The 22743-nt window shown below is 55.6% G+C and overlaps 2 protein-coding genes across 12 annotated transcripts; one reads left to right on the forward strand and one right to left on the reverse strand.

Moving 5' to 3' along the window:
- Positions 1–5073: 5073 nt before the first annotated feature.
- PHOSPHO1 (phosphoethanolamine/phosphocholine phosphatase 1) lies at positions 5074–11058 on the forward strand. 10 transcript variants are annotated; one of them, XM_037809215.1, is made up of 6 exons: positions 5075–5399; positions 5788–5903; positions 6524–6617; positions 8369–8481; positions 9284–9402; positions 10091–11058. In XM_037809215.1, the coding sequence occupies exons 4-6, from the start codon at positions 8428–8430 to the stop codon at positions 10968–10970; spliced, it is 1053 nt and encodes a 350-aa protein (XP_037665143.1). In that variant the 5' UTR covers positions 5075–5399; positions 5788–5903; positions 6524–6617; positions 8369–8427; the 3' UTR covers positions 10971–11058. The 10 variants fall into 10 exon arrangements, 9 of the variants coding, with proteins under 9 accessions (XP_037665143.1, XP_037665142.1, XP_037665144.1 ...); XM_037809214.1 differs by having other exon boundaries at positions 5788–5860; XM_037809216.1 differs by having other exon boundaries at positions 5075–5281; positions 5788–5860.
- Positions 11059–12300: 1242 nt separating this feature from the next.
- Positions 12301–21433, reverse strand: ABI3 (ABI family member 3). Of its 2 annotated transcripts, none has more exons than XM_037809211.1 (8): positions 21168–21433; positions 16937–17104; positions 15734–15910; positions 14367–14452; positions 14085–14180; positions 13694–13839; positions 13131–13268; positions 12301–12728 (listed from the first exon to the last, which is right to left on the reverse strand). In XM_037809211.1, exons 1-8 carry the CDS (start codon positions 21282–21284, stop codon positions 12565–12567), a joined length of 1092 nt encoding a protein of 363 aa, XP_037665139.1. In that variant the 5' UTR covers positions 21285–21433; the 3' UTR covers positions 12301–12564. The 2 variants fall into 2 exon arrangements, with proteins under 2 accessions (XP_037665139.1, XP_037665138.1); XM_037809210.1 differs by having other exon boundaries at positions 13694–13842; positions 21168–21427.
- Positions 21434–22743: the final 1310 nt, after the last annotated feature.

The following is a 22743-nucleotide window of genomic DNA, read 5'->3' on the forward strand; positions in this document are numbered from 1 at the left end:
AGAGAGCATTATATGCAAAGGCTCTGAGACAGGAAAAACTCTGGTATATTTGTGTTCAAGGAACTGAAAGAAGACACCAGGTAAGACGTTACCTGCAAACACCAGGTAAGACCTGGAAGAACAGCAGGAGCTGGGTAGAAAAGTTGCAGCTTTGTAAGGAGTGTGCTGGTGTTTGCTCTTCATCCTAAGTGCAGTGGGAAGCTGTTGCAGGTTTTTAGCAGGGTGTGACACGTCCAATTTCTATTTTGCAAAGAGAGGCCCTCCTCCTGGGGCTCTGAAGTCACCTGTCATTGGAAATTTCTTCCTAGAAGATCATTACTGCTTATTGAGGGAAGACAATGGACAGTTCTGTTAGGATGAGAATGTTGTAAAGAGAAGGGACTGGGACTGAGGATGGCAGGGAGGGAGGGATGCAGATGGAGGTGGGGGAAAGGTTGTCCTGGGGTGTCTCTGAGCTGCAGAGGAGAGGTAAAGAAGAGAGGGAAGAGGATGATCAGCAGAAGCCAAGAACAAGAAGGGGGGTGGGTAAGTGAAAGAAGGTGGTCAGGGACACCACTGGGGGATCCAACCCCTGGATCATGGGTCTCCTCTTTATCCTGGAGGCAGCTTGGGTCCCAGCTGCCTTACCTGCTGAAGGATGAGACAGAATTCCCCCCTGGTGGGTACAAGTAGAGCAGATCTGCTAGTTGTTTTTCCTGACACTCTTTGGGAAGGCCCATTTGCTTGTCTGGGTCTCCTCTCTAGATTGTAAGCCCCTTGAGGGCAGGGTCTATGTCGTTCTCGAGATCCTATCTCCCAGTGCCTGATGTAGTTAATATTTGTTGAATGAATGATGTACAAACAAATGAATGAATACCATATTGCAGTGTGACTTGGAAGGCAGGAGAATACAGACTGATGGGACCCAGGTCTGAAGATCCAAGCCTTGATCTATGTTTTTACTAGATTCTTCCAGGACTACTCCATACTGGGGCAATCCAAAGCTCAGAAAGGTTTAGCAAGCTGGTCAGAGCCACACAGCAAGTGAGCCAAGGCTAGAGCCTGGAAGGCTAATTCCCAGGGTTTGAAAATGAAAATGAGGGCCTTTCTCCATCAGAACGATTTTAGGAAATGCCCAGAGTCCCACTGGGTGGAGATGGGGGAAAGAAGAAACAGGTTTTTGCGTGTTAGGGTGAAACCAGGGACTCAGGCCAGACTATTTCACAAATGCTTCTCACCCTGCCTCCTGGGGCTGTGGACCCCTGTGGCTGGGCAGGCTGCAGCCTGTGCAGAGGAAGGAGCAGAGAGGTCTCTGCCCCCAGCAATCCCTGTCCCGGCTCAGCATGCCCCTGTCGCTGCCCCTGACCCTTGGGCCTCTACCCTGGGCTTAGTGGGGAGGAAAAGCTGGGGTTTTCTATGGTTTGGGAATGAGAGCTCTTGGGAGCCGTTTGGCTTCTGCTGTGCTGTCAGGGGAAGATCCACCAAGGCACCCTCTCTAATCTCCATTAAATGACAGGGGAACTGCAAAGCTGGTAGGATCTTGAAATCTACCCAATCTCTCATTTTATAGAGTGGGAAAATGAGTTAGATGAGAAGCAACCGGCCCAAAGTCACACAAGTTCAAACCCAGGTAGCCCAATTCCAAGTCACTGACTCTTCTGTTGAGACACAGCCCAAGGAACTTGCCGTCTTCTAAGCTAAGAGACAGCAATGCTAGGCCAAAAAGTGTGATTGATAAAAATACTTGACTTAGGAATACTGTCCCCTCTCTTTCCCCTCCAACTCAGGCAGCACTTGGCACCTTTTCCCTTACTGGAGATGGAATGTGTATGTTTTCTTTAGGGCAGGTTATGTGATGTTCTGGTTAGGAAGGCAGTGCTGCAGCTGATTCCCTGGGTGCAAGTATCTCTTCTGCCACTTCCTAGCTCTGTGGCCTTCGGCAAGTTACAGAACCACTCTGTATCTCATTTTTCTCATCTGTAAAATTGGGGAACTAAAAGTTCAGAGGGTCAATGTGAGATTGAAGAGAGCTGAGCCCTTTAGAACACTGCTTGGCAAACAGTAAGTGCTAGTGGATGTTTGTTATTGTTGTCTAGGAGGGAGACTCAGGCCTGGAAAGGGATTTATTCCACCCGGGATCCGCCCCAGCACAATGCCTTGGACCCAGAGCGTAGCACAACAGATCTTGAAGCACTGCCTGAATGGGGACACTCTCTTGGTAGCCTCATCCACTGAAGCTCATTCTTGCCAACCACCCAGGACCCAGTCTCTGCCTTCTCAAGCAGACGGAGCAGTGCAGGCCTGCAGTCTGTGCTAACTTCTACTTGGTACGCAGCCTCCTTAGGCAAAGCTTTCTTAATTTCCCAACTATTTTCTCGTCTGTAAAAATATGAATACTAAAACCCACCTGTTGGGTCATGGGAAGGATTGTGTACCTGCCATCCTGCCCCTCCCTCTCACCCTTACTCATCCCACCGCGAGGTGAGGCGGGTTTGCAAGCAGGAGGCCATGTTCTTTTATTCCTGGCCTCCTTGGCTCTAACACTGAAACCCTGGACAAGTGTGAAGACGTGCTGGAGAGCTCCATTCCTGGCTGCCTGAGTCAGGGCTCACCAGGGCCTGGAGTGAGCCCTGTCACCTTGGGTGACTCCCGGCCCCACAAGCCCTCTGCCAGGGTGAGTCCTGGGGTGAAACAAACACCCAAGGAGAGGAAGTCCTGCAGCCCAAGGGCTAAGCAGAGGGCCCCACAGGGACTGGCTGGGGGTGGGTTTCCCATTCCATACCTGTTCCCATCTTTGGGCTCGTAGTTGACCTCTGGGGCACATGGCTGCTTGTCAACTCACTTACTCATTGGCACAATGAGAGGAGAAAGTTCAATGCAAGTTTAAAGAGTGATGGGATTGTGTCCTGAAAGTTTTCGCATAGGGAGGATTCTTTCAGAGAGGCATTTTGCACACAGCACCTAGGAGCATTGGCATCCCCACCCCTGAAAGGCAGAGCTGGGCAGTAAGAACTGCAGAGGCTACAGGCAACAGGAAATCATCTGCCAACTCCTCCCTAACCCCATCAGGGAATTTGGAAACAAGGTTGGAAACTGCTGCTAATCACATCAGAGTCAGGATTTGACCCTGGGCAGCTTGTTTGATCTCTCTGCATCCCAATTTCCTTCTAGTAAAGTTGAGATGACACCAGAGTGACCTGTCATTGTTGACATTGAATGATGTGACCCAAACTTAGCAGGGAACTGGTTTCATTCAACAACAAACCACTAAGGCCTGCTCTGTGCCAGGGTACATTCGTAAATAAGACCAACATGGTCTCCACCCTTGTGGAGCTTTCAGGACAGGAGGGACAACAGATCCTTAAGAAGAGGACTGAAATCCAGCAAGAAACTGCAGGGCTGGAACCCCAGCTTTCCCATTACCAGCTGGGCAACCCTGGGCAAGCTCTGATTTCCCAACAGTAAAATGATGTTAACTGCACCCACTCCACAGGATTATGAGGATCACATGAGAAGATACCAGCAAATATATTTCCAGCACCTTAATATGCAGGTAGTTATGCAGTAATAGGTGCAGTAAAAGGAGCTGTGGGCCTGGGAGACAGGCAGAGTGGCCTGTGCCAGCAGGCTGGGAAAGGCCCCCTTGAAGAAGATGCTGCTGAAGCTGAAGGATGAGTGAGTCCAGCTTATGAGGCAGGGGTGGGGAAGGAATAGTGTTCCTGAAGAAGGGAAGTCCCCAAGGCGAGAAAGAGCAGGAAAAGCAGGAAGAAGTGAAGGGCTGTGAGACAAAGGGGAGCGGCAAGCCAGTGGAAGGAGCTGGGACATTGGCAGTTACTGTCAAAGGTTTGAAGGAAGGGAGTGGCGTGGTCAGGTTTGCAGTTTTGAAAGCATTCATTCCCCTTCGCATATGTGGAAATGCAGCATACGTTTGCCTTATTAATGTACCCCCAGCCCCTATCAGAGAGATTAGGGTAATTTCTCGCTGACTTCTAGCCCCTGCCCCAACTCCAGTGTCATCTTCCCCTCCGGCCCTCTGATTTCCAGTCCCACCGGCTTTCAGATCCTCCCTCCCGGCCCTTGCACATGCTGGTCCTCACTGTGTGTGCTGGGGTTGGGGGTAGGGAGGCAGTGATAGGATTAAGAAGGACTGAAGTTAGACCCAGGCCTGGGGGCACCTACATTCTCTCCCTCCATACACACCCTCTTTGGGACAGGATGAAGTCAGCATGCCTGGGTTTGAATTCTTGGGCAATTAATTTCTCCTGAGCATGGTGAACATTCAGCCATAAGTGCAGCACCCAGCACAGTGCCTGGTTCATAGTACGTTCTCGGTAAGCGTGTGTCATCTCTTTCGTTCCTAAACATAATCTTCTCCTGTTCCCCTCATCCATAGGCTAAAAGGAAGGGTAGGGGCTAGGAACAGACTCAAGAAGCAGAGAAGTGGTTTTTTCACTTCCGATATCACTCGCAAATTGTCCCCCCGCCCCCGCCCCCCGCCCCATCCCTGTATTTGCGGGTAGGGGAGTGGGAGATCCCTTTGCCGGCTCTCTCCTGTAACCTGTAACCTGGGGACGTGACCACAGGGCCTGGACGCGGCGGGCGCCGCGACTCCGCCTGAAGGGCCGAGGGCACCTAGCCACGCGCACGTGGGGGAGGACCTGCCAGTCCCAGGCTAGGTCAACCGTCCCTACCACAGGGTTTAGGATCCAAGAATTCTTCCAAGGGCTGGAAGTGAGGGTGCATTTCTTCAAATCTGAGGAATCACAGCTCTGGAGGCGCGGGTGGGGAAAGTCCACAGCCCTGGCACTTTTCAGCGTGCGGGCGGGGGTTTACGTATATGCACACTACCGCCCTGATGAGGAGCCCCCGGCTCACGCGCCCCGGAGGGGATGCGCTCCATCCTCACCCTCCTACTCCTTCCCGCTGCGCCCAATCGCACTTTCGCTGGCGCGCCGGGAGCCTGCGGGACCGACGGAAAGCTCCGGGACAGCCAGGAGGCGTGGCCCGCAGGCGGCCCGCCCCTTTGATGTGCGCCGGCGCCGCTGTGATTGGACAGTCGCTTGTGACGTGCGGGGACTGCGGTGCGCCCGGGTGCTGCAGCAGCCGCAGCACTGGCCGCGGCGCCGGCGCCGGCTCCCGGGCATTTAAAGGGGACGCGGCGGCGGCGGCCCGGAGGATGGGGGGCAGGTGGAGGGGATGGTCAAGAGGCGCACCATCCACGGCCCTTTGGGATTGGAGGGACTCGCAAGCCGGTGCCCAGAAACCCGGGGGTGGATAAGTCACCGCGTCCCCTCCAGTCCCCGTAAGCTCCCCTTGCTCCATCCTGCGCCCAAATATCTCAGCTAGGTCCTCACCCCCAGCCCCCACTCCTTACGCTCCAAACTCAGCCGGGACAGACTGCTGCCGCCGCCGCTTCCCACGTGAGTCCTGGACTCCGGGAGGTAGGGAGAGGGCTGCGGTCTCCCAGTGTGGGGTGGGGGCCGTGTGTGTGGAGTTTGGAACGCGCCTTCACGCGCGTGTTAGAGGGGCAGTCCCTGGAACGGACGAGTGAATCCCCTTCTCTCCTACCCCAGGAATGTGGTGCCCGGGTGTCTCTCCGTGCCCGACTCGGGCAAAGCGAAATCTCCTTCCTGGCTCTAAGGAATCGGTGCCCTCTCGCTCCCTGCCACCCAGAATCCCCTCTTCTTCCCGAGCTGCGCACCCCCCCCCACCCCGCATTGGAGCGAAGCACCTGCCAGCTGGGGGGGTGCCAGAGTGCCGGCTTTCCAGCCACCTCTAAAAATATCTCTCCCCCTACCCCAACCGCAGCTGCCACCTCCCTGTCCCTGCCTGGAGAGGCTCTTCTCTCAGCTTGTCCCGCTCAGGCAGACAGAACCCAGAGGTGACTCCCAGTCCCAGCTTCCTTACTGGCACCAGGGCTCCAGGTCATCAACATTTGTTAGCTGGTCTGGGCAGGGAGCACACGGGCCAAGAGGGTCTCTAGGGCAACAGGGGAAACTCTGGCTGCAATTTTCCCAAGAAGCACCGGAGAGCTCTGAGTTCTCATCCTGATTCAGATGCTCTGTGGCCCCCACAACGTTAGCTTGACCTCTCTGGGCCACAGCTTTTCCAATCTGTTGCTGGGGATTGGTGAGCAAGGAAAAGACCATGGTGACGTTGGGGTGTTGTCTGGAGGAGGGAGGGAATTCCAGCTCAGTCGTTGGATTTCATTTCTAGTGACATGGAAGGAAACTTGGTCTAGCGCAAAGGGCTTGGTACTGTGATTTTTCTGGGGTTCTCTCCCCCCATCTCCATCCTGCACATTTCCTGTGGGTTCCATCCACCCAATGAGAAGGAGATTTCAAACTTAAGGCCCATGCCAAGGAGGGACCTGTTTCCTTCCTTCATCCCCAAGAGACCCTCCCACATCATTCCCACAGATTTAATCTAAGAGCATTTGTATAAAATGCAGGCAGAAGCAGGGAGGAATCTGTGATGGGTGTGGGATCAGGAAGGCAGGCAATGCTTCTTGCCACTCCCAGAAACCCTTCTCTCTCTGCTCTAGCCTGCAGGGGAAGCTCAGAGATCCTGCCCCCCTTTAAGGGGCTCTTTTTGGTGACCACAAGAGGATTCAATCACTCAGGACAAAGCCGCTGGAGGTGAGTAATCTTTTGGAACATCAAAGGAGCCAGCTTCCAACTGGGGATTGAGAAGGAATGAATGCCTGGGGTCCCTCTGACTATGGCAGGGGTTGGTGTGTCACAGTATGGCCTTCTCCATTTCCAGGGGAAGAGTCCCAGAATGCCTGTCTTTCTGCTTTGGAGACTAAAATAAACAACGGCAAAATAACAAGACCCTACTCTATGGGATTAAAGTTAGCCTCTGGATGGCTACTGGAAGCCACTTTGTATCTTTGCATCTGTCCCTCACTTCTTTCCATGCCCTATACACGTCTGTCCACATTTGCTTTTACAATGGGTGTGGAATTTCTTGACCTTTCTCCCCTGACTTGCCTAGCCTGGCTGGACGTGTAATATCAGCCAGGTTCCTGGAAGGCTGGGACTCCCTCCAGATAGGGCCTTGTCCTACACATGCCATCCTCTTCTTTCCATGCTCCCTCTCCTTCTCTCCCATCTTCTCCTTGACCTGTGTCTCCTCTCCCATCCCCACGCCTCCTCTTTACCCACTACCTCATTCAGCTTTGGCTTCCTCTCCCAATTCCTGGATCAAAAGCTTTTAGGGAAAAAGCTGAGACCCATATCCCATCCCTACCCAGCAAGCTTAATGTATTTGTGGTCAGGGAGTTGTAGGGATAGGGTGCCCCAAGATGGAAGGTGGTAGAGCCCATCCCTCCAACTTGTGCCCTGCTCCTGGGATATCCCAGTCACTGTCCTGGGGTCCACAGCTTTTCACTGCTGCCCTGGGCGCTAGAATGCTCTGGGGAAGAGCGTCACCTTGACAAAGTCAAAGGGGGTTGCTGTGTCACCCATTATCACCACCAGAGGGCAGCAGCCAGCCAGACCTTTGCTCCTTTCAGGGTCTATTAACCGGCTCTCAGTATCTTTCCAGTTCTCTCCCAGCTTCCTCCTGGTCCCTCGTTTAACTCTGGGGGTGGAGGTGGAAGGGTGGGAAAGCAGGGAGACACTGGGAGCTGCAGGTGGTATCTTTTGCATTGGTTAAGGCCCTGAGAAGCCAAACCCCACCCCCAAAAACACACAGCAAAATCCAGCAGAGATGTCAACCTGACTCTCCTGTCTGACTGATGGATCCTTGAAAGCAGCAGGGGGGCCAGGCCCAGATCACCTGTGGGACCCAGGCATCCTGGCCCCCCAGCTGTGGCTCAGTAAGCCCCAGTCATCTGCCCCTTCCCTGTGAAAGGCAGAGGGAAGACAAGCTGTGGCCGGGTGTTCCTGAACCCGGCTCTGCCTCATGTAAACAGCATGGCCTTGGACAAGTTACTTAACCTCTATGAGCTTTCTCATCTGCTCAGTTCATGGGACAGTGATGAGCAGTGAGAGTATCAGCGAAGGTGATCTGTGAACTGTAATGTGCTGTACTCATGTAAGCAGCAATCATACCACAGGAAAAAGCACTGATCTCAGACTCTGGGATGTGGTTTGGGGATCTGTTTCTGCTACTTACAGTGAGTGACCTCTGGGCAAATTAGTTAATTTCTCTGGGTCTCCAGTAACATCATCTGTAACATCTCCAGCATTGTAAGGGGTTGTTAAGATGACGCCTAGCAAGGTGCCTTGTGGTCTCTACATGCTGTGTCTATTAGAGGGGCCGTTTTGACTGAGACCCTGGGAGTGGTTCCTGGGGCACAGGAGAGGGCTAGGACTAGGTGGGCTTTGGTACAAGCAATGTCATCTGACTGAGTGCCCTCAAACGGACTTTGTGTGGTTGTCAGGAGATCTGGACGACGGCTAGAGGCCGACAAGAGTTTCTACAGGTGATGCCCAAGGTGATATGCCAACAATGAGTGGGTGTTTTCCAGTTGCTGGCCTCCGATGCCTGTCTAGGGTAAGTGGGACCCTCTGGGGTTCTCTCAGCCCCCATGTTTCCACCATGGGGTGGAGTGGGAGGAGGCCTATCCAGCTGCTTTTAGGGTTGCTCCACCTCTACTGGGGCTCCTTTAATCCCTGGAAGCTTCCATGGCAGGCATAGGATCCTGATGCTTCACATCCTCAAGTCCAGGGATAGTGGGCCACTGAGACTCCTAGCTAGCTGTCAGTGATCCTTAGAGGGTGACTCTGGGGATGAGTTTGGAAGGACAGTTCTATCAGGGAGGCAGATAGCCAGGTTCAAATTCCAGTGCTGGAAATTAGGAGCCTGGACTTCTGTTTCACAAGATGTGCCAGGCCATAAACATCCCAGGAATGTTAGAGAGGGGGTTAGGAAGAAACCAGAAAGGAATGGTTCTGTCTCAATTAATTGGGGTGCAAGGCCAGGAGAGAGAGAGAGGCAGTGTGGTAGATATTCTGACGCCGTACCTGATCTGCTCACTCTGCTCCTTGTCACATACAGCTGTTGGCAGCCAAAGGTGACAGGGACAGGCTGCTAAGGGCTCCTGCCATCTCCATTTGCTCATCTTCTTCTTTGTGTCCTTATGCTTACCCTTGTTGCCCCCCATGTTTTCCCATGACCCTCATCTACATGGCTCTGGCCGAGGTCTCCACTTCCCGGAGCTGGCAAGACCCCCACCTATCCCTCCCCCTCTTCCACTGCCCCCTCTCCACCTGCCCATCTCCCCATCACCTGCTCCCTCCTCCCCTGCCTGTTCAGCCACTGCTGCTCTCTCTCCTCTCCCTTCCCTGTCTCCCAGGTGTGCCGTGGACTAGTGCGGGAGGTTCCCACCTCCCCAAGCCCCACTGCTTCTGCTGCCCGCTTGCTTCGGACCCTGGCAGAAACCCCACCTGCTGATATGTCCCTCCTGGGGAACTGGCAAGTGATTAGTGATGAGTTGTCAGCACAGGGCCCTAAAACTCTCCCCAGAGAAGCTGTGTCCCATCCCTGGACCCCCGCCCAGCACCACCTGGCTGGAAGCAGCTCCCAGAAAGCCTTCCTGAGTCTTGTGTGGTCAGTCCACCTACCTGGTTATTTTAAGGGCTAAAATCCAGTGGGCTGCCCTGTGCAGAGGCCCAGGCACCTAACTCTCCAGGCCTGGCTCTTAGTTCCATTGCCAGTGCCCTGGATGATGCCAAGGCAATCTACCCTGGAGCCTGGCTCCTTATTGCCCACCACAATCCCACAAGCCATCCACTCCTCAGGGCCCAAAAAGGGACTAAGAAGCTGCTCCGGCTGGGTGGATGGGTGCCCTCCACCCTCCCTTATCCACACCCAAAACAGGAGGCCTCTGGCACTCTCCAGAGGGCTGAGTCCTTGGAAGCTGCTCCCCCCTTCTTTTAAGCTGACCCTTGTGAATCCCAGATTGTGGCTTGGGATGAGAGGCCTGCAGGAGCAGCTCCCAATGAAACCCTTTTGGGTTCAGGTGTAGGACAGTCCCCTGATCATAAACCCAGGGCAGGTGACTGAGAGGTGCCAAGGGGGTGGGCAGGGAAGGCTGGGGGCTCGGGAGGGGGAGGGGCGTCGTGTACTCTCCCCAGTTTAACCGGCCTTGGGTCTTCCTCAGGTCTTGGATGTGCCAGCGCCTCTGGCCGTGGTCCGCTAACCAGCCTCTTCCCGGCCGGCTCCCGCCGCGCCGCTTCTCGCTTGTCCCCTCTTCTTCCTGCTCTTCCCCCCTCTGCTCCCAGGACGGCGGGATGGCCGCGCAGGGAGCGCCGCGCTTCCTCCTGACCTTCGACTTCGACGAGACTATCGTGGACGAAAACAGCGACGACTCGATTGTGCGCGCGGCGCCGGGCCAGCGGCTGCCCGAGAGTCTGCGTGCCACCTACCGCGAGGGCTTCTACAACGAATACATGCAGAGGGTCTTCAAGTACCTGGGCGAGCAGGGCGTGCGGCCACGGGACCTGCGCGCCATCTACGAGGCCATCCCTCTGTCGCCGGGCATGGGCGACTTGCTGCAGTTCCTGGCCAAGCAAGGCTCCTGCTTCGAGGTTATTCTCATCTCGGATGCCAACACCTTCGGCGTGGAGAGCGCGCTGCGCGCCGCCGGTCACCACGGCCTGTTCCGTCGCATCTTCAGCAATCCGTCCGGCCCCGACGCGCGAGGGCTGCTGACGCTGCGGCCCTTCCACACGCACAGCTGCCCGCGCTGCCCCGCCAACATGTGCAAGCACAAGGTGCTTAGCGACTACCTGCGCGAGCGAGCCCACGAAGGCGTGAACTTCGAGCGCCTCTTCTACGTGGGAGACGGTGCCAACGACTTCTGCCCCATGGGACTGCTGGCGGCCGGCGACATGGCCTTCCCGCGCCGTGGCTACCCCATGCACCGCCTCATCCAGGAGGCGCAGAAGGCCGAGCCCGGCTCCTTCCGCGCCAGCGTGGTGCCCTGGGAAACCGCCGCCGACGTGCGCCTCCATCTGCAGCAGGTGTTGAAGACGGGCTGAGGACCGCGGCCTGCAGGGGGCGCCCGGGGCGAGCCGGCTGAAACGGGAGCGCGTGTAGGGATCGCGAAAGACAAACCTAGTTTTATTACTCCCTTTTCCCTTTCGTTTTGGTATGTTCCTCCCGACCGCTTTCTGGAATTCCGGGCTCGTCCATTTGGGGGACGGGGGAGGGGTTTCTGAGTCCTCCTATCTATGCAGTTAACCCAGCTGGGCTGCCTCCCCCAGTTCCGCTACAAGCAGTTAAATTCTGGAGTCTGGCCCAACCGAGGATGGTGCGAATACCTTGGAAGGCAGCAGCGTTTCCAAAAACCTTATCCTCCGTGCCGGGAGGAAGGGGTTCCCTGGCAGAGGAGAGAAGGAACATCTCCCAGTGCTTTCACTGCTGCCGCCGGCCACCTATCTTCCCCTCCCCTGTCTTCCGTCTAGGGGACCCAGGGTCCCGAAATCCTCAAGGTGCCCAGCCACCCCATGGCCCGGCCGGACTCCCCGCGGGGAAAGAGAACGCTCTCCGCCCACCTCCTCAGGCCCGCTCGATCTTGCTTCACCCACCGCGACCCTACACTTCCTGTTCGCGCTACACCCGTCTCTCCTTGCTTCCCTTCCCCTGCTCGCCCCTCCAGCACCTCCAAAGGGAAAAAAAGCTCGAGGAAACGGTCGCCTCTCGGTGGTGGAACGAGGTAGCGCACCGTCCAGCTCCGGGCCGGCCAGCTGGGACCTCGCAGCGTGCGATGGTGTCTCCACCACCCAGCCTCGTCTATGCATCAAGAAACCAGAACTTTACCAAAGTCGCCTCCGCGGATGGGGCCCTCGGCGCCCTCGGCCCTCCGCGCCCTCTCCCCTCGTTCGGAACAGAAAGCCATGATTTTTTTAAGCAGAACCAGCGAAACCCAAACTCCTGCGCCCTCTGTGGTGTTTGGAGCTATAAAGGAGGTGAAGGGGCAAGAGGTGACATCTCTCAAGTGCCTCAGTCTGAGGGGTGAGGGAGAGGTGGTTTCTGCTCTCAGAGAGCCCGACTTAGATGAGGAAGGTGGTTCCCACTCTTGGGGGAGTGTCCAGCTTGAGGAACCAAGACTGAACACACAACACACACAACCTAGCCACAAGGCCAAAGAACAAGGTTCTCTGAATCACTACAGAGGGGCATCTGGGGTAGGGGATGGGGGACATTTCCTAACCAAGGAGGAGGTGGGGGATGTACTAGGGCTAGGGACACACTGAGGGGGCTTCAGTGATTAGCAGGAGCTTTAGAACTGGGATGCCTTTAAATCATCTCCCATCCCTCCCCACCCCCACCCTCACCCCCACCCCCAGCCCTGCAGGGCAACCATCAGGAAGTCACTAGGGTTTTATTCAAAGTTGGCACTTGCTGCTGGAGACCCTGCCCTGCCTTGAGTAGGGGTCCCCTGCAGACAAGAGAACCAGTTCTTGCCTGTTAGCAGCAGGCCTCTGGGTACCTCCCCTCTCTGCCCAGGACTCCTTTCCTCCCTGCCAGTGGTGCACGAGCCTAGTCCAGCTGTGGTGGTGGAGCTGGCTTTGGCCTGGAGCTCAAGATGCTTTCACAGAGCAGAGCCTAGATGGAAGGCTGGGGGAGTGGTCAGCAGCTTGGCTGCACATAGTTCCCGGGGAAGAATCCAGTCCCTTCCGAGCTGACGCCCTCACACCAGCCATCGGAGTAGCGGCGGGTGATGCAGATGACAGTGCCCTCAGAGAAGGAGAGCTCGTTGTCCTTCTGGCGGGTATACGGGTACAGTGTCACAACTGCAGGCCAGGAGGAGAAGGTGCTGTGAGATGCACATCCCACCCCTTCCTCGTGGAAGTGCAGGGGTGTGAGTGCTGAATTCTAGGGAACATCTAGGGGAGAAGGCTGGAGGGAGGGGTAGGAGGGGCCTTTTCCCAAGCCCTTATGATCCCTCCCCAGCTCGTTTAGTATCTAATACCAAGCCAGCTGTCCCCCCTCCTCCGAGTAGTGTGGTTCTGACATGACTCCTGGGTGAATATTTGGTCAGTTCATCAGAAAATGGAGGTGTGTGTGTGTATGTGTGTGTGTGCAGATAATAGGCTCACATCTTTGCAGAGGGTGGGGGTGGGGGGCGGGGGGGGGGGGATGTTTCTGGAGTAGGAGAGTGCGGTCAGTGCCCTTTAGCCTCAGGTGTCAGGTACCTTTCTCCAAGTATGTAGCAGGGACCCAGCTGGGCTCATCGAGGCCAAAGCCTGGGGGTGGTGGAGGCGGCAGCCCCAATTCATCTACATCCAGGGGTGGAGGTGGGGGCAGATCCAGGGGCAGGGGCAGCTCTGGGACTGGTAGGGAAAGCAAAAAGCCTGCAAATATGGCACAGGGAACCCTCTCCGCTGGCCCCAGGAATCTTCACTGCCCAAAAGCAGGGCCCCAGGACCTGCCCATTTTTATACAAACTTCCTCCAGCCGTTGCCCATCCCAGTCCTTTCACAATGCCTCTAGGCACATAATAGGTGTTCAGCAAACACTGAAAGACTGAACAGTGTGGGTAGTCACGTTTAAATAAGAAAATGGATGTGAAGCTTCTAACAGGGTCTGGTATAGAGCAGGCGCCAACAGTCACTTCCTCGGCTTCCTTTCTCTGCCCTTATTCCCCACGTTGGGCCCAGAGGGCCGAGTTAGATCCAGGAGGGGTGGGGTAAAGAGGAGTATCAAGAGGCAAAAAAGCCACGCCATAGTGGAGGAAGAAGGAGGCGGAATTCCTTACCCGGTGGAGACAGCTCCTCCGGAGGAGGGGGCAGCAGGAACACTTCGGTGGCCAGTGGGGGGAGCGGGACCGTGGAGTCAGGAAGAGGTGGGGGGGGGGGGGCCTCCTGCCCTTTGGGGGTGGAGACCCCGCCGACACCTTCCGCGCTGCTGAAGACCAGAGGAAGCGGGGCTTGGTTCGACTGGGGGGGGCGCCTTCCCTAACTCTGCATCCTCCAACTGGTTCCGCCCCTTCAACCGTAATCCCTCCCCTTGACTCCGGAGCCCCAGCTCTGCCCCTGCGACCCCGAGCCCTCTCAACCCCAGCAGTCACCATGACAACAGGCAGGTGGCCCCTCTCAAACATCACCCCCTCCGCACCCACCCACCCACGTAGACTGGTTAGGGCTCACCCCGCCGAGGTCAGGGAGGAGGCGGAGGAGGCGGCGGAGAGTTTGCCGTCGGGCACCACCGGGAGATGCACGGGCTCGGGGATCCGGGGCGGTCTCCTGGAGGGGGTGGGAGAGGTTGTATGTGTGTGTGGGGGGGGGGGCGCATCTGGCAAGCCCGGGTGGGGTGCGGGGAGGAGGGGGCAGCTGGCGGACAAGGAAGTTTGGCGCCAGGAGTTGGGGGCGAAGGTGAGGGCATAGAGAAAGTTTCCGACGGGCAAGGCTTAGATCACCCGGGAGCCTCACCCCAGCGTGGCAGAGGCGGGGGTGGCAGGTGCCTTGATGCTCTTGCGAGACAGGGTCCCGGTCCGCGACAGCTGCGTGCTCAGGTCCTGCGAGGGAGCGGGGTGCCGGGCTGACATCTGTTCCGGACCCCCCAATCCCCACCCTCATCCCCGAGAGGAAATGGGGGAAGGGTAGACGAGAACTGGGAGGGAGAGCGGGCACAGCAAGTTCTCACTTCCACTTCCCGGCCCCTCTCTCGCCCCCGTCCCGCGTCTCCCTCTTGCTCACGGCCTGGGCTCTGGGCCTCAAGTCTGCCTCCGAGCGCAGCTGGGGGCTGGCGGCCACTTCCTCTGCCAGGCCACAGCGGGCTGAGCAGGCCTCCCCCCCCCCCCCAAGCCATCTCAGACCCCTGGGAACTGCAGGCCTGCTTTGGTGGTCCCTAACCTTGATTAGACCCTAACTCTACAGCACGGGAGGGTAAGGTTGGGGATGAGTCACATCAAACTGAGACGGGTCCCACCTGTCATTTTCTCAGGCCTGCCCTGGGGAGTTCAGGGCAGAGATGTGCAGGACTGAAGACACTTAGAGTGCACCAATGACAGGGTGCAAACCCAAGTGCAACTGTTACTGAGGGGATTTCCTTTTCTTTGAAGTGGGGCTACATGGGGAGCAGTGTTCTCTGTTTGCTATACTTCACTAGGGATGAGACAAAAGGGCTGAAGCATAAAGAATTTAAGTTGGACAATAGAGAGAACTTACTGGTGGAGAGGCATGGTGACTGAAGAAAGGAGTGTGGTTTCCCCTTTGGGGGGGATGGTATGTTGCAGGTAGCAAGGAGTCATTTAGCTACAGGAGAGCTTCTCAATCTAGTCTGGAATGTGCAAGAGTGGAGGATGGGATGGGGTGTGTGTGTGTGTGCCCTCTCCCACGTCTCCAAAGGAGACAGAAGAAAACGCCAGAGTCCTGCTCCCCCTCCCTTGTCCCCTTTGAGTGGCTGCATTCCTGCCCCTTCCCACCCAACAGCAGCTCTGGGGTGACTGTTCAGTGCAGTGACCTCAAACCCCCAGACAGAGGAAGTTGCTGTTCTCATGTGGCTGGGAGCTGTTCTCATGCACACCCGGCATCCTCCCTGCCCCCTCTTCCCTCTCACATTCACCCAGTACCCACAGGGGGCAGGGCCCAGGATGTCACACTCAGCAGATCATCTGAGTACAGGGTAAAGGTGAATTATGGAGTGGGGAGTCATGGGAAGATCACAGAATTTGGGGAGGAAGAGGACAACTTGAGGTGATGGCTTCAGGGAGTAGGGAAAGAAAGGGGTTGCAGATTCAGACAAGAATATGGAGAGAAGACAGGGTATGGTGGGAAAAGGGGGCCCCTCACTCTACCTTGATCCCATGGCCAATGTCATCCAGGCAACCAAAGTTGAGGGGTTTCCTGTAGTAGGACGTGAGCGGGGGTAGGCTCTCAGGAGCAATGACCTTCTGGCCGGGGTGCAGCCTCTGGACGGTGGCCAAGGTACCAATCTCCCGGCGGGCTACCTTCTCCATGTGCATGTTCACCATCTGCATGGCGGGGTTGGGGTGACAGTGAGGCACCCGTCTAGCCCCCTTCCCCCTAAGGGGGTAGGGGAATAGAGACTTTGGGATGGGGCAGGGAACATAGGAGGCAGGGAGGTCCAGAGACAGAGTGAGTTTTGTCCCCAGGGCCACACGGCAATTGGGAAAAGAGTAGCGGGGGGAGGATGGAGCCACTTTGGAGCAACTTCCTGGTGGAAGAAAATGAAGGTTATTATTAGCTGAACAGGAACAGGAGGAAAAGGGAAAACAAAGTCCCTGGGGATTCTGGGAAGAGCCTGAAGGACTGGGCTGGCTGGGAGCAGAGGGGGACAAGGTGGGGGTCACAGTGAATCGTGGCTGGATCAGCTCTCCCCTTTGAGGGAAAAATAAGTGAATTAACTTCCTCTGGGAATGCTCTGTGGAGAAACCGAGAGGGCGTGAACTCCAGTTTGCTGGGGTAAGAGGAAAAGACACACCCCAGGCACTGAGCATGTGGGTGATGCACAGGCCAGAGGCTGACTGTGGAAGTGGATATGTGCATGTGCCTCACGGGGCAATTTCTCGGCCAAGGATCCAGGAAGGAAGGAGGAGGGTGTGTATGATAGAAGGGTGGGGACATTATATGGTCGTGGCAGTGTTTCCCGGCTGAAGATGACCTTGCCAAGCAAGCGCTCTGGGTCTAGGAATTTATCAAGTCACTGCCTGTTGTTAGATGGAAACAGGGTCCATTTGTCTCTTTCCTGTACTGTGCAGCCACCATGGATGGCAGGGTCTGTTTACTAAGCTGCAGAGTAGAATTCAGAGAAGAAAAACCTCTGCCTTCAGGGAGTTTCTAGTCGGATGGGGCAATACGCCCCACCACCGTGACAGAGCCACAGAAGTAAGGAAGCCCAAAAAGCTTGGGCAGCACCAAGTTTCTATGGGAGAGTCAGGCTTTTGGACATAGAGGAAAGGAGGAAGGAAGAGAACATCCAAGTGCAGAGGGGCTGAAGAGTTGGGAGCAGATGCAAGGAGGCTGCCTGCACCCCTTACCTGGCCCAGAGTGCTCACACGGGCTTCCACCTGCCGCAGTCCGGCTGCCTGCAGGTCCAGCAGGCGCAGAGTGTGCCCGGCCAGGTTGCCCACCTGGTAGGCCACGCTGGCCAGTGCCTGGGTGGTGAAGGCCATGGTCTCCTCCAGTGCCTTCCGCTTGTCTGTGGCCTGAAACACACCCAGCCTTGGCCTGAGACCAGCAACTCCCACTGTGTCCTTGGCAGGGCAGAGTGGGGTGGGAGGGGGTACAGGGAAGGTGAGAGCTGTTTAGGGGTAAGAAACAGCAGCCCTTAGATGTTTCCAAAAAGATGATGTTGTAGCAAGAGGGACTTGACATTTGGAAAGAGAATCTGCAGCCCTGGGGACTGTGCAAAGGGAGGGCAAGATAGCCCCCCTCAAATGGTCTAGCTGAGGATAGAGTTGAGATGACCCTGCACCTTCCTGGGGACCTCAGTAATGAGCTGCCCTTTTGAGGGGTATGTTGGGGGGAGTGAAAGGGAAGAGGAAGACAATACTGGCTGAAGGGAACGTTCTCAAACTTAAAAAAAACAAACCAGCCAATCCCAGGCACCCCAGACAGAACTGAGGCCGAGGATTCTGTGCCTTTTAAAGCTTTCTGCATGACTCCTGTGCTCATTGTTTAATAACCCCAGTCTCCAGGTTAGAGTTTGGGAAAAAGTGATCTGGTCCATTTTACAGATGAGAAAACTGAGGGCCAGAAGGCAGTGACTTCATTCATTCATTCCCTCCAGTAGCTTCCCAGTACACTGAGAATAAAATCCAAACTTCTAACCATGGCCTATATATGGCTCCACAAGTTTGGCTCCTGCCTTTCTCTCTAGCCTCATCCCCTACCACTCCAACTCACCCACTCCCCTCCAGTCACACTCACTGGCCACTGGGATTCTATTCCTGAGCAAGCTAAGTTTGTGTCTACCTCAGGGCCTTTGCACTTGCTGTACCTCTTTCTAGAAGCCTTCTCACCAGCTTATCTAAGATTTCCCCCAGCCCACCCCCATATTTACTTTCTATCATATTTGCCCTGATCTCCTTTCTTCATGGCACTCAGCACTATCAGAAATTATTTTATCTGTTAACTTCTTCATTATCTCTCCCCTACCCACTAAAATTTAAGTGCCATGAGGGTAGGGACTTGCCTGTTTTATTCTCTATCCTAAGGACCTGGAATAGTGCCCAACACACAGAAGATACTTAATAAATTTGCAAGAACTAATTAACACTTGGATGGGAATCCAGACACTTGCTGGGCATCTTTCTGCCGCCTGCCAGGCGCTGGCCCGTCACACCGCCAGTCAGTGGTAGAGGGGAGGGCAGGGAATGGCCAAAGACAGAAGAGGTTTTTTCAGTCTCAGAGCAGACCATGGGGGCTGGGGCCAAACTTCTGTGTCTTTGGCTTCCCCCAGCAGCTTCCTCCTCTCAACCTGGCCTCGGGCATGGAGCAGCTGCTCTCTGCCTGGCTCCTTTTTCCTCAGAGCCAGCGGAGAGACTGGGACTGACAGGCAAGGCTGCACACTGGTTCCCGCAGCACCTGTCAGTGGGGAACAGACCTGGAACCCGTCAGAGAAGGGTGCTGCGGGGGACCTGGGGGCCTCCAAGGCGGCCTGAGCCAGGCTGGAGCCCAAGGGCACGCCTAGATCCTCCCACATTGTGGTTCTCCCCTCAGGCACACACCCTGCCCTGCTGTTCTGCTCCCCAGCTGGGAAGAGAAACTCAGCTTACAGGTCAATTTACATCTCATCGGTATAAATAACCAAGAGTCTTGAAAAGGCAAAGAAATCAACCTAGGATGCTAAAACCAGAAAAGTTAGCAGGTCCTGTTCCAGTTCAGGAGTGAGGAACCGAAGGCCCAGGCAGGACTCGCTAGCTGGCCCCTTCTCCCACACGCCCCCCAGCCCTGGACTGGCAAGTGGGGTAGTAGGCCAGAAAGGAGAAGTGGGAGAAGTGGCTGCTTGGGCCCGGCTCTGGGAGGCTACAGACCCCACCCCTGGCTTTGCTCTTGGCCCAGAGTTAGGTGTGGAGAAGGGCCAGGGATCCATCCTCATGGCTGAGTGCTTGTTCATCATGCAAATTACCCGGTGGACCCTGACGGAGAACTCCACAGAGCAAAGATCTGAAGTTCACCCCGGCTTGCCCTCCCCCATTCCCCAAGGGTTTCCTGACACCTGGTTGGGGAGGGTCGAGGAGGGGGGGCAGGGAGGGAGGAGCGGAGGGCCTGGGAACCAGGCTTCGTTTAAGAGCAGTTTTGAGTAGTCAAAACTGGGGCACTTGCTCCCCAGACAAAGTGCCTCAGAAAGGCCTGGGAAGGTCACTGGTGGTGTGGGGTAAGAGGACACTGCACGAGGGAAGCAGGAGTCCAGGGGTTCCAGCCTGGGTGTCTTCGCCATGGTGGCTTCACCTCTCTAGAACTGAATTTTATGGTTCACAATGTCCCTTTTATCTCTCAGCCATTAATAATGATAATAATAATAATAATGGTAATAGGTGCCATTTATTCTGCCCTTCTTAAGGGACAGACACTGGGCTAAATGTTTGAATTCATTATCACATTTAACCTGTGTAACCACCCCTCATAGAAGGTATAAGAATCCAACAGGGGAATCTCCCACAGGTCCAGTAGTTGGCAGGTGGGAGAGCTGGAAATTGGACTCGGGTCTTTGTGGCCTTGAATCCTGCGTGCACACTAGGTGTGCAACGGAGAGCCCATCCGGATGCACTTTGAGACCTGCAGGTTACTGAAGGGGTGGAAAGGCCCGCTTTGCCATTGCCGATAGGAGGAGCGCGCCTTTCCGGGCTGCGAGAACCGGGGCTGGTTTGCAAGCCACATTCCAGCTCATCTACGAGGTGGTCACTCAATGTCTACACAGACTGAAATTTTACCTGGGGCAGCATTTTCAGCTAGAGGTTTAGAGAGTAGGCTCTGGAGCCAGGTTTCTGGGTTTGAATCCAGACTCTGTCACTAGCCTGGAGACTTTGGGAAAATGACTTAAACTTTCCAAACCTCAGCTTCCTCATCTGTGAAATGGGGGTGGTGACTACCTCACAGGACTTAGTTGAGGGCTAAATGAGGCATGGCAGGTAACCATGCCTGGCCCAAAGCGAGGGTACAGACTATTTTAAATGTTATCATTATTGACTCTTTTTAATCTGCTATTTTACTGTAAGTATTAGTCTCCCCTGCACCACCCCAACTGGGCTGGGACGTTCCCATGTATCTTCTTACAGTTGAGTTAGTTCTGGTTGGAAAAATGAAGTTTTGCCCAAGGAGCATCAGGTTTAGCCTGTAGTTCTTAAGGGAGCAGAGGAAAAGGAGGACAAGAAGGCAAATAACTTTCTTAAAGCCAGAGATATAGAATATTGGGAAGCTTCAGAAGACAGAGAAGCCTGGGCGGATGCCTGGCTCTGCATTTCTGAGCTGTGCGACCTTTGGCAACTCACCTCACCTCTCTGAGCAGCTATTTCATCATCTATAAAACAGGAATACTAATACCTGCCTCACCAGGTAGTTGTGAGGGTTAATGGAACAACAGGTGCTCAATAATTATGTTTCCTCATCCCTCTTCCCTTGATCTGGGAATCTACATCCCCAGTCCTGGGACAACCACACATTTACAAAACTGTTCTAAAATGCCACCACCGCCCTTATCTTTTGCAGGCAGCCTGCTCCACAAGTCATGTTGTCCATCCCCCTGCCTCTGCATCAGACTTCCCGTCTAAAACCCAGCCTAGTCTGATGTCTGTCCAGCTCTCGAGATATCAGGGAAGGAACTTCACTCCTCCTTCCCCTTGTCCATTTTAAGTTCACTACAATGATTGGGCAGTTCTTCTGAAGTCTTGCCTAGAACCAGCCTGAAAATGGAACGATGGTGCCAATATTTGCGAGAGGACAAGTCTGTGGGCTCTCTGGATTTGAGTGGGAGGGTATGAGGGAGATGACCCTCCAGTGAGGCCTGATAACAGGATAACAGGATGGAAGAGCATTGTCCCAGACATCTCTGAGGCTCTGGGGTGGAGAAGGGGTACAACGGGGGATTGGATGGCATGGGATCAGGATTAAAGTTTGGGGGGCAAGGATGAGGCCAGGCTTGGAGCAGGCAGATTTCTCAGCCAAGGCTCTCAATATCTGCCGAGCCCTCTCTGGCACCTGTTGGGGACGGTTCCCATGACCTGGCCCTGGGGCTGGGGTGCCGCAGCCTGTGCCTGCTCTGCCTACCTGCACGTAGTTGTCCTCGCAGTAGTCGGCGACCCGCAGCAGGGCGCTGTGGTTGCCCCGCAGAGCCTCTCGGCCCGTGGGGATCTCAAACTCCTGCAGCTGCTGCAGCTCCGCCATTGCCCCAGCCTCTGGCCGGCTCCCCAGGGAGCCCGCCGGTTTTGAGCCTCACCCTGCCCTTGATTGGTCGCTCTGCCTCCCCTCCCTCTCACCGCTTTTGGTTTCCTCTGAGTGAGACCCAAACCTGCTTGCAAAGGGCAGGAGGCTCATTCCGGGACAAGAGGAAGTCAGTCCCTGCTCCCTGGGCCTGCGCCTCTCTGTCCCCTGCCCAGATGAAGGGGGAAGCCGGGGGCCCCAATCCCTCCCAGTCCCCCAATCCCTCCCAGCAGAGGAAGCCAAGGCCCGGGCGGCTGTAATTGCTCCCTGGTCCCAGAGAGGAAACTGGATGGTGGGGGGATGGAGTGGCAGACTAAGGAGGAAGGGGGCTGGCCTGCTTTGGGGGGTGGAGATGGGTTTTCCACTCATGGAAGGGGGAGGAAAAGGCAGAGGGTGGGGGCTTCCTTGGGAAGCTCAGGGATGAGTCACCGAGGGATGGGGAGTGGAGGGTGGCTAGGACTCAGAGACCGGTCGTGCCGGGGGGCCTGTGCGGTGGTGGGGCAGCACCAACGGCAACAGCAGGGGCAGCAACAAGAGGCACCAGGGTTGGACACCAGGAAGGACACCACCAGGGGTTCTCTGAGGAGTGATATCAAGTCACTGAAGGGTTATGTACAACAAAGGGCTGCTCTACATGTTCTGTGCCTGGTGAAGGCAGGATAAGATGAAACCAACCAAGCATAGTGTGAGCGATTCAGATTAGGCAACAGGAAGGACCTGAGTTGGAAAAGCACCAGGTTCAAATTCCAGACTAACTTGTCAGTTGTAGGAAGCGGCAGTGGACAGAGCACTGAGCCGGGCACAGGAGGTGTGGGCTCTATTCCATGCGTTAACAGGGAGTTGGATGAGACCACCTCCAGGGTCCTGACCTGAGCTCAGATTTTTAGATTTCACAGCCGTGAGTAGGACTTGGATCCTGAAATAGGGCAGTTGAAAAGGCAGAATGGGCCACGGGCTTCCTCCCCAGCCCACCCACTGCCCAGTCTGTCCCCTAGAGGCAGGAGAATAAGAGGACCCCCCCACTGACCACAGTGATCCCTGAGGGTGTCTGCTCCTCAAGAGGCCCCTTGTCACTGGACCACAGCCAGCCAGAGCAGGAGCTCGGGGTCTGTTAAAAAGCAGGGACCTTGGGTGCTCCTGGGAGGAGACTGAGGGAAAGACCAGGATGTGAGTCCTTGCTCAGGGACCACCTGTAAGGGAGACCCCCACTAGGGCTCCGAGGCCAGGAGGGCAAGAAGCATGGACATGGGCCTTAGAGGTCCCCATGGCCCGAGTGCTAACTGGCACGTGCTAACTGGCACATGCTGCATAGGCAAGGAGTCTGCTTTTATTACTTGAGAAAATGAAGGTTGAGCTAGAACCTTGCAAGGTGCAATTTGGGAGGGACACAGAGGCTTCTTGGATGAAGGAAGTGAGGAGCTGG

This window comes from Choloepus didactylus, chromosome 18 (assembly GCF_015220235.1).
Source record: "Choloepus didactylus isolate mChoDid1 chromosome 18, mChoDid1.pri, whole genome shotgun sequence".
Lineage (NCBI taxonomy): Eukaryota > Metazoa > Chordata > Mammalia > Pilosa > Megalonychidae > Choloepus > Choloepus didactylus.